Source organism: Epinephelus lanceolatus, chromosome 5 (genome assembly GCF_041903045.1).
Source record: "Epinephelus lanceolatus isolate andai-2023 chromosome 5, ASM4190304v1, whole genome shotgun sequence".
Taxonomy (NCBI): domain Eukaryota; kingdom Metazoa; phylum Chordata; class Actinopteri; order Perciformes; family Serranidae; genus Epinephelus; species Epinephelus lanceolatus.
The window spans coordinates 26475775-26485523 of NC_135738.1; the positions used below are offsets into that span (position 1 = coordinate 26475775).

The 9749-nt window shown below is 38.3% G+C and overlaps 2 protein-coding genes across 2 annotated transcripts; one reads left to right on the plus strand and one right to left on the minus strand.

The window, feature by feature from the left end:
* Positions 1 to 2868: 2868 nt before the first annotated feature.
* On the minus strand, positions 2869 to 8105 carry psmd7 (proteasome 26S subunit, non-ATPase 7). The gene is made up of 8 exons (XM_033634023.2): positions 7939 to 8105; positions 7426 to 7517; positions 6456 to 6548; positions 6262 to 6359; positions 6063 to 6143; positions 4696 to 4787; positions 4261 to 4459; positions 2869 to 3491 (listed from the first exon to the last, which is right to left on the minus strand). The coding sequence occupies exons 1-8, from the start codon at positions 8010 to 8012 to the stop codon at positions 3228 to 3230; spliced, it is 993 nt and encodes a 330-aa protein (XP_033489914.1). The 5' UTR covers positions 8013 to 8105; the 3' UTR covers positions 2869 to 3227.
* Positions 8106 to 8115: 10 nt separating this feature from the next.
* On the plus strand, positions 8116 to 9230 carry LOC117261633 (dynein light chain roadblock-type 2). The gene is made up of 4 exons (XM_033634025.2): positions 8116 to 8187; positions 8478 to 8553; positions 8660 to 8827; positions 8960 to 9230. Exons 1-4 carry the CDS (start codon positions 8170 to 8172, stop codon positions 9001 to 9003), a joined length of 306 nt encoding a protein of 101 aa, XP_033489916.1. The 5' UTR covers positions 8116 to 8169; the 3' UTR covers positions 9004 to 9230.
* Positions 9231 to 9749: the final 519 nt, after the last annotated feature.

Genomic DNA, 9749 nt, shown 5'->3' on the forward strand with positions numbered 1-9749 from the left:
GCTCCTCTTCACCACCGACTGCTGCTGCTGCTGCTGCTGAGCGCGCGCGAGCAGCCGCACATGCGATGCTCCTCTGCCGGGGTTTAAGCCCTTTACGTCAGAATCCAGTTTACCTTCCCAATAATCTGATTTGCCCGACACAACCTGAGCTTAAATCGCGCTATACTGGTCGCTACTACTACGGTTGTATGTTTTGGTCACTGAGGCAGCGGTGGGAGTGCAGAGGAGAAGCTGCGGATGACGCAGTTTTAAAAATGTAACGGGATGACAGTTCCGCCTCTCCTCAGTGAGAGCACCACACTGCTCCCTGTGTGTGGAGACACTGCAGCTCTGCTCTGTGGGGAGTTTAAAGTCTGCTGGATTTTTATAGATGTTTGTCACCAAAATAAACACATCACATTCAGTTGGACTACATCTCACATCTTAATCGTTTCCTTTTTTAACAAATTATTTTATTTATTTTTATTAGTTTTAGTATGTGCAAAAGACTGTTTTTGCCATTAAATGTTTTATTTATTTACATTTTTAATTGGTCAAACGTCATATAAAGAAAAAACAAACACTTCAATATACACAATACAAGCGTGTAAATTTTTTTTTATAAATTTGCATATGTCCCATATGCACTCATATATCCTCAGTTTTGAAAGATGTTAAATGAAATAAATGTTTCTCTCCCCTTACATGTTATATGCACCTATTTCTCTTTTTAACATAATTTTAAATAATCATTAATTCATCCAATTGAAATATTTTTATTTTATTCTTATATATTTCTCATGTATATTTTAAATCTATCTATCTATCTATTTCATGATGTGCACCTGCAATGTAAAACAACATGCAGAACAATTGAAAGCTCTCCTCATTTTTTATCTACAGGGCAATTCAAATTTTTAACTTATATTACATATTATACTTTAACTCATATTTTATGTTTAGGTGTTCCTGTTTTACCTGATTGATGTGTTTTTACATTTTAACAGTTTTTATTCATCATTGATGCTTTTAAATTTTTTTTAATTGCTTTTTACTTCTTGTTGTCACTTTTATGTAAGTTTTTCCTTTTTTTTAAATTATTTTAATTAGCTACATTGTAAATGAGGTCTCTGCCTCAGTGTATTTATGAGTTTAAATTCAGGTTGAATGAATGGATGAATTCAAAAAATGATCCCAAACTTGTCAAAAATGTCCTTTGTTATCATTAAACCTAGATTTCATCAATTCCAAGGAAGCATTATCAGTCATCAGCTTAACCCCGTGGCTCTCACATGGGTCAGGGGACCCTTAGGGGTCCTTGAAGGGGTTCCCTAGAATAATAGGGAATAGTTTATTTTCACTAATTAATTCACTATAAGTGAACCCAGTGTGAGAGAGACTAAAAGTAAGTGACTATTTTTAATGCTGTAATGACTGTGCTCATCCCAGTCAGTAAATTCTGGTCGACTATGACTCAGCAGTGAAGAATAAATCTTGCTGCAGTGGTAAAGACTGTTGGTGCCAAACCAAATTCTGCTGAGATATTCCTGGTCTTAACTCTGATTAATCTCCCAATGGACAAAGCTAGGGAGTTTCTACTGAGGATTTTTTAAGCAACTCACCCAAGAGTACCAATAACCTCTTTCCTGAGAGGAAAAACAGACGATCATTCCCACAGTGAGTATAAGAGGGTACCTGCCTCTGTGTTATATTTCCATATGTTGTTATGTACTGAGCCTATTTTATGAAGTGTTACTTGTGTAAAGTAGTGCCTATGAATTATTTTATGATGTGTAGTACATTTACCTCTGACATCCCTAATGAACCGTCCTGTATTTTGCAAGATTCTTGTCTTTTATTGTGCTGTAAACATGGCGTTTGTTGAGAATGTATGGTCAGTGTAACTGTTCCAAAGCTTTAGATCATATCACATGATCTTTATCATTAGGTAAGGTCTGCCAAGATCCTACTGAGGCCTGAACTTTCGTTTGGTATGCATTTTTAATTTCTCCCAGCTATTTGGGATCAGTAGGACCCAATAAGTATAAAAAACTAAACATTGTCAATGATAATTAAGTCCCAGTGTCCTCAAACGAGACAATAATGAAGTCCATAATTCATCGTGAATAAGTTTCAACCATAACATGAGATCAGGTTTTGGACCTTGTCCACAGAGATGGCTGCCATCTTGTTTTACATGGATTTGTGTATTGTGCTCTTACTACCACTAGATGGCATAAAAAAGTGTCCATGAACAAGGACAACAGGTCTGAGTTGAGTAGGATGTAGTATAAGGTCAAGTAAAACAAGACTGTGATGTCCTCATATGAGGACGCAGGGTGTCAGGAGGATATGACCTGAAATGTGGACACTCAAATTTACTTTTTTTACCAATTAAATTTTTTTTAGACTTATCGGCAATAGTAACCTCAAGCACAAAATGGTTTAGTAATCCTGCGTGTTTATAAGACAAATGCAAATTTGTGTTAGATTCCAAGTGGTTCTCACCTCTTTAATGAAATGGTATGTTATGGTGTTATGTAACTTTGTTCTTGACATGTTGTTTGTACGGTATGTATTTCAAATCTGTAATGTTGTTGGTGTCACAGCTGCTTTCCTTTTAATAGACTCCGATCGAAGCAGATTCTAAGTAATACAACTCGTCCTCATTTTTATTTCAGTCTATAATTTGGCAAACTGAGCATCACTGAGTTCATATTGCACCATGGGGAATATTCACTCACCCTCTCACACACAAACACACACAAACACACAGCCTCTGCCTCTTTCCTGCTGTTTTGGTCCAAAGTTTGCCCTCACCTTAAGGTAATCTCAAAACATTATAAGCACATGAACGATTTAACAGTGAAAACTGCAAAACAACCCATGTTTAATATGATCCCAATTTAATGAGTGATACAGAAACAAAACATTTTTTTCCATCTTACAAAAAAGCAGCCCCCGGTGCTGAACAACACCAGGAGCATGGCAACTGTGAAAACAGAATAAACATGTTCTCACAGTTCAGAACACCGAAGACGCAAACATCATCATCTCTGTAGGATAATAACAGTCTTTATGAGTGCCACTTGTGACCGTGAGGCCAAATCTCAAATGACACCATTCCCCATATAGAGTCCTACTTTTAGCCTGAGACCCACATACAGAGCTGTAACTGTGGGCAGAAAGTAGAGCACCATCCAGATGAAGATGGCGTGATCTGAGAAAAGACCTCAAAGGAAGGACCCTCATTTTTTCTTCTTCTCGTCTTTCTTGGCACCATCTGCTTTCTCCTTCTCCTTGTCTTTGTCCTTATCGTCTTTTTTCTCTTTGTCGTCTTTCTTCTCTTTCTTGCCTTCCTCCTTCTCCTGTCCTTCCTTCTTTTCTGCATCTCGGTTGGAGATTTTGTTGTTGATCAGGTTGTGCAGAGCCACCACAGAGCGTATGAGCGAGGCCAGGTAGACCACCAGCATCTGGTCGTTGGTCTTAAGGTAGAAAGCTTTTGTGAACTCCTGCAAAGACAGAAATATAATATTCAGCAACACAATGTGTCTAAAACAATGTGATATGCACAAAAACCTGGGGGGTAAATATTGAAAAATGACATTCGAGGCAAACTGATGCATGTGATGCAGCTTTAGGCAGGGATGTTTAAACCTTTTGACCAAGAAGTGTTAAAGATGAAAAGGATCAAACCATGGATCAAACACAGAGCTGGACTTTTATCCAGACATGTTAAAAGCAGGTATTTATCCCAAGCCTAAATCGAAATAACACACCACCCACAGCTGACAAATGTATTTGCAAGCAGCTACAGTTTCTGTTTTTGAGCATGAGAGCACAAATGTGTTGGAGGTGTGTGTCACTAAATCTGACTCAGTTTGCCCTCCAGTGGATAAACTAAGAACCTACAGTTCAGTTTGAGATTGTAGCTGAAGTAAAAACCAGTAGATTTTATGTTTTCAGTTCAATGTTCTTTCCTTTCAGAGTCTCTTTGTTTCACTGAATTAATTCAAAATTGTGCAGTTCTTGTAACTGTGTTTTTTTAAGCACAAGTGTGCAACTGTTTTAATATAACATAACAGTGAGTATTTGCTGCAGCTTTAATTCATTGTTAAAAAAAAAGCCAGCTCTCAAAGTCACATACAATAACCAAAATTACTACATCTCTTAAAATTAGGTGAAATTACAGTTACTACAATTCAACAGATACCAATTTCCAATGGTTACAATGGTTACTGTAAATAAATATGAAGTTAACGCCCATCAAACACAACATACCAGTAGATTTACGTCTGGCAGCAAGTTGAAGACATCCTGCAGCTGGTAGATGATCTGGTGGTTGATGGGAAGTTTTCCTGCTGCCACTCTCTCCAGGTAAGAGCGGATGTCCAACAGCTTCGAGTTGAGTCCCTTCAGGCCGTGAACCTGATTTGTGATCCGTTGCGACAGAGTGCCCACTGTGGTGTCCTTGATATCTCTGCAAATGGTATATATCCAATGAGAAGTGATGAATGTCTTGTTTTGTAAGGAGTTTTCATTTGTTCATCATTTTCGTCAGAAGGTCTTTGCAGCATTAGTGATTACAGTAGACAGTAGAAGCAGAGTAGTGTCATTTATACTCTGTATTATCATCACAATTATTTACTCTGATGACTAAAATAGCTATTACATGATTAACACTGTAGCAAAGTGTGTGAAATGTTTGTTTGGTACCTGAGCAGGTGCTCCACGCCCACTTCCTCTGCTTCTTCAGCTCCAATCTCACTGGTGACATGTTCAAATGTCTTGGATGTTGGAGTGCCATCCTAGAAAGAGTAAGGAAAAGTCTCAGTGCATTGTTTGAAACCAACAGGATGGAACAGGATAACAATGCAGTACACACTGTCATCTTTCACTGGAAATACTTTCTAGCAACTCAGACAAGTAAGAAAAGAAACTATAGCTATTTAAAAGGCCTCAAATTCAGTGTGGTTTCCATTTTACCTTTCAGACAGATTAACTATAAAGAGTAGTCATAAACCCTAATTTAAAAAAAATCAACAGACTTGTGTCCAGTAAACCCTACATGCATCATCACCAAACTCACGCTGATGGAAATGTATTTATTATATTACTTATGATTCAATAAATCAATTCACAACCCAAGTTTTTCTAGAGACATCTGGGGCCATATGTATAAACGATGTGTATGCACAAAAACCATGGGGACCCTTCTTTACACATACACTGGTATTTATAAATGAAGACTGAGTGGTGAGACACTTTTTTACCTGACATAGCTGTGGGTGATATAATAAGGAGGAGATTTGAGATTACACATTAGCTGAGAGACAGAAAGCATTGTTTTTAGGTAACTGCCAACTTCAGTGATTGTTTTATTATTTTTGCAGCTTATACAGCTTTCTGTAAAATGTCAATCAAAGGCACATTTATAAAGTTGATCTTAAATCATTTATGAGTGATAATTCCACCATTATTTTAATTCACCTTCCTGTAAGTGATCATTAAGCTTTATGCTGTAAAGCACTTTGTAAAATGAGTTTCCACGAGTGCTATAAATAAATCATTAATCATCTTTGTGATATTTAATAATGGTTACGGAGATTTAACCATGATGATGGTTTGCAAAAATGTAATGAAATAGTGGTAGGGACCCTACAAATACTTATAGCTGTGTATAATGATGGCTACGCTGGCACCGTTGGAGAACCTCGCTGATGCAACACAGTCAGTGAAATTGCAGTTTCTTTACCGTATTTCTCACTGACAGGTCTAATGAATTGTAGAAGGGCACAAGTATCGATATGCAAATATATGTTCAAGAGCGTCTATACTTTCATTTTTTGGTGAACTGTGGGTGTTGGAATGGGGCTCGTGCCCATGTGTTTAGTGCCACAATGATAGAGATTTATAAAACTGAATCAGGCGTGCGCACAGATTTATAAATCTGATGAAAAGAATGCGTATGCACATTTCTGTCTTTTTGCGTACATATAGTTTTGACCATGAATCTACACAGAGTTTTACGCATCTGGCCCCTGCTATTCTGTCTGCTTCGATGCAATCCATGATTCACTTACGTCGTGTATTTCCTCCACAGAGATGTATGCTTCTGTAGGTAGACCAAGATCTTTGGGCTTCACATCTATAATGACTAACACCTGGTAGGATAGAAGACAAATATATGAGCTATTTATTCAACATCAGAATATGAGTAGAACAAGGTAATGTCACAACACAATCACATTAAGCAGAGAAAAAAGTTAAGCAGTTACATACCGAGTTGGTACAGTACTGCTTGATGAGCTCATTGATGGCAATGTCATTCTTATGTAACTTGGGTCCTGTGTGGTACCATCCAACTATCCTTTCTCTGGCTGAGAACCATTGAAGACAGTTATTCACAAGTATAAAATCAAGGTAAACCTACCATGAAAAACAACTGAATAATGTAGACAAAGGCAGTGCCTTACCATTGACTTTCTTGAACATGCCATACATGTTCTCCAAATAGTCATGATCCAAGAACCACACTGAGTCGTCCCTGTCATCCTCATCAAACGGCACTGTAAAGGAACATTGGCAGACATTAAAGAATTGATGGAATCTGTCTGTGGCAGACACTCCTTGACTTTTAAGGTTCATTTTGCTTCATAGAGTGCTGGGGCAGGTGTGAGTCAAGTCTAAAACTGTGTAGTTCACTTTATAAATGAAAAAAAAAAAGTTTAAAAATAAGGCAGTAAACACATAAAACTGGGGTATGATTATTGGGTCTGAAATGGTTTTAAATTTCCGTACCGTTTCTCTTTTGTGTTGTTTCTGTTTTGTTTTTGTTTGTATAACTTAAACTTAGTAGTTAATTAGCTACTATGGGAATATACTTAGTAAGACTTAAGCCTACACCTTTATGGTCTATATTTTTCGCTTTTGTTTTTCCTTTCAATTCCTTGTTGTTATTGAAAAGTGTTAACAAGGGCCGAGTAAAAATTACCACAATATATACTATACTAACTACTGTCAAAGGCATATTCAAATATCTTAAAGGGGCGCTCCACTGATTTTACACATGATCAACCGACTACTCTGAAAACAGCTGTGTAATGTTTTCCGTAGCTCAGGTGAGAGCTTTTCAAGGACTGTAATTATGTCTATAGTTATGTGAATTGGGTTATCTTGGCTTAGGATCGAAGAACACGAATCCATAACAAAAATCCAGCATTACAAACTGAAGTACATGAAGTTTGAATGATGTGAGAATTTGCAGACAGTTAGGGTCAATAAAAGACACTTCTGAGTTGCATTACATTAAGTCAAATACCCAGTCTTCTAAAAGCACGAATCATAGGGACTATAACTTGTTTATCTGCCCCTTTCTTTATTTTATTATTAAACATTATTCAATTTTACATCGTGTTCATTAAATGCTTTCACAATGTCACTCACCTGCAAAACTATTTGAGACGTCAAGAACTTTTTTCTGCCATGATCCCAGGAGGACACCAACCACTCGTTTCTGATTGCCAACTTTTCCTATCCTGTAGATTGAATGGTCAGATGGATAGAAATTGTTAGTTTACTACAGTTTTATCAAAAGTGAACGCGATGAGTCATAAACATGGACTGATGTGTTAGCTAGGTTGCTACCTTAGGTTTAACTTAGCTAATGAAATGAATAACACGATTACAACAGTTGTGTGTACATGCTAGCGAGTTCAAAATTCTACTATATTATTGACTGACTTAACAGATTAGCAAATATTATTTTCTGACATCCCTAGGTAAAGAACAAAACTGTTTTCAATGAGCTAACTAGCTCGGTCATGTCTGCATTCATTCTAAACGGGGCTCTGACTCAGCAGGGCTAACATTAGCTTAGCTTAGCCGCAACGCTACGCTTCTGGACATTTTAACTTCGAACCTTTGTAAAGACTGAAAACAGAGATTAAATCCACTGACCTGTTAAAATGATCGACCACACTGAGCAACACCAGAGGGTGAACAACCACATTTTCCACCGCTAACTCCGGCATTTTTGCAGTAGAGATAAACAGCTCACAGCAAACCTCTACACAATGACGGCTACGCTGCACTTCCGCTTGCGTCTGACGTCTCTTCCGTTTCTCTTGGCAACGGAGAGACGCGAAGAAAAGGCTGAGGAGCTGTCTCGGGCAGCCGTTCACAGACAAAATGGCAGGAACTGAGCACGTAAGTTCACTGTTTTGTTTCGGAAGCGTTTTCTTAAACGTATATGCCATTATGCCTCTGAATGATAAACGTATTATTTTTTATCTAAATGTAATTAAAGGAAAACACCGACATTGCATCAATTAGCTATGTTAACTTTTACAAGTAACTCACCTTACTGGCACTAACCTTGCTGCTGTTAACTGAAATTCAATCAAACATCATTAAAGTTGCTGTTTACTAAGCTCACTCTGTCAAATATTTCACAAGTGGGTGTTTTATTAAATATCCACCCACATTTTATTCTGCAGACTGAAATTGAGGAGACACTGAAGAGGATTGAAGCCCATAAAGGTGTGATTGGAACAATTGTGGTAAATGCAGAGGGTAAGCCAAAAACTATAAATCTCCAGCACAACAGTTTTCTGTAGTACATTAGGTTTACAGTATTGCCTGACCGAGAAGGTAGGTACTAAAAGCTTTATCTTTTCAGGTATTCCCATCAGAACAACTTTAGATAACTCCACAACGGTTCAATATGCAGGACTTCTTCGCCAACTCACGATGAAGGCCAGGAGCACAGTGAGGGATATCGACCCTCAGAATGACCTCACCTTCCTCCGCGTGCGCTCCAAGAAACATGAGATCTTGGTGGCACCAGGTGAGTATGTAGTAGCTACTTAATGATGATCACTGAAGCAAACATTTAATATCACAGCTTTAACTCAGAGGAGGCTCTACTATTTGTATTTCATTTGTGTGCCCCGTCTTCTCTTCTTTTATGTTTCTGCAGAGAACGATTTTCTGCTGATAGTCATTCAGAACCCATGTGAATAGCTGCTGGACATTTCCATGAGAGTCAGCCTTTGTTTTGTCACATGGTGGTGCTCTATCCAGGCAAATTATTTTTTTCCCCCACTGTGTTGTTGCATCATGTACTGCCTAATCCCCCTTTTTTCACTTGGAACTCAAGTATATTGCCTTAATCTTTATCTTTATGATAAATTGTTTGTTTTACCCTCCTTATTCTGATTGAAAAACCTGAATAAATGTGGATGCTTCCATAGAGGTGTACTGTGTCATACAATAAGAAATAAACTATGATATATAAAGGTAAGGTATACAAATGCTGAGCTATCTTTGATTAGGACTGTATATGTAGATGGTAAAAGTAAAAGATCGAAGTGACTTTAAATGAGAGATCATAACTGGCCCACGGGGGCTTCCATAACAAAGACTGCTCAGTAGTCTTACGCGGCAGTAGCTCAGTCCATAGGGACTTGGGTTGGGAACCGGAGGGTCGAGTCCCCGTCCGGACCAAATATGGAGCATGGACTGGTGGCTGGAGAGGTGCCAGTTCACCTCCTGGCCACTGCCGAGGTGCCCTTGAGCAAGGCACCGAACCCCCCAACCGCTCGGGGCGCCTGACCAAGGGCAGCCCTCTCACTCTGACATCTCTCCACTTTGTGTATGTATAGATCCTGTTTGTGCATGTGTGTGTCTTTCGGACCTGTGTGTAATTGACAAGCAAGAGTGAAAACATTGAATTTCCCCTCAGGGGGATTAATAAAGTAAATAAACTT

What these genes read in the sequence shown, in the direction of transcription:
- psmd7 (XM_033634023.2), bottom strand. Translation starts at nt 8,012, where the DNA reads ATGCCGGAGTTAGCGGTGGAAAATGTGGTTGTTCACCCTCTGGTGTTG. An exon ending in CTGTGGAGGAAATACACGAC is followed by an intron (nt 4,788 to 6,062) that starts GTAAGTGAATCA and finishes TACTCTTTCTAG; the next exon opens with GATGGCACTCCAACATCCAA. An exon ending in GGCGTGGAGCACCTGCTCAG is followed by an intron (nt 4,460 to 4,695) that starts GTACCAAACAAA and finishes TACCATTTGCAG; the next exon opens with AGATATCAAGGACACCACAG.
- LOC117261633 (XM_033634025.2), top strand. An exon ending in AATTGTGGTAAATGCAGAGG is followed by an intron (nt 8,554 to 8,659) that starts GTAAGCCAAAAA and finishes TTATCTTTTCAG; the next exon opens with GTATTCCCATCAGAACAACT. An exon ending in TGAGATCTTGGTGGCACCAG is followed by an intron (nt 8,828 to 8,959) that starts GTGAGTATGTAG and finishes ATGTTTCTGCAG; the next exon opens with AGAACGATTTTCTGCTGATA.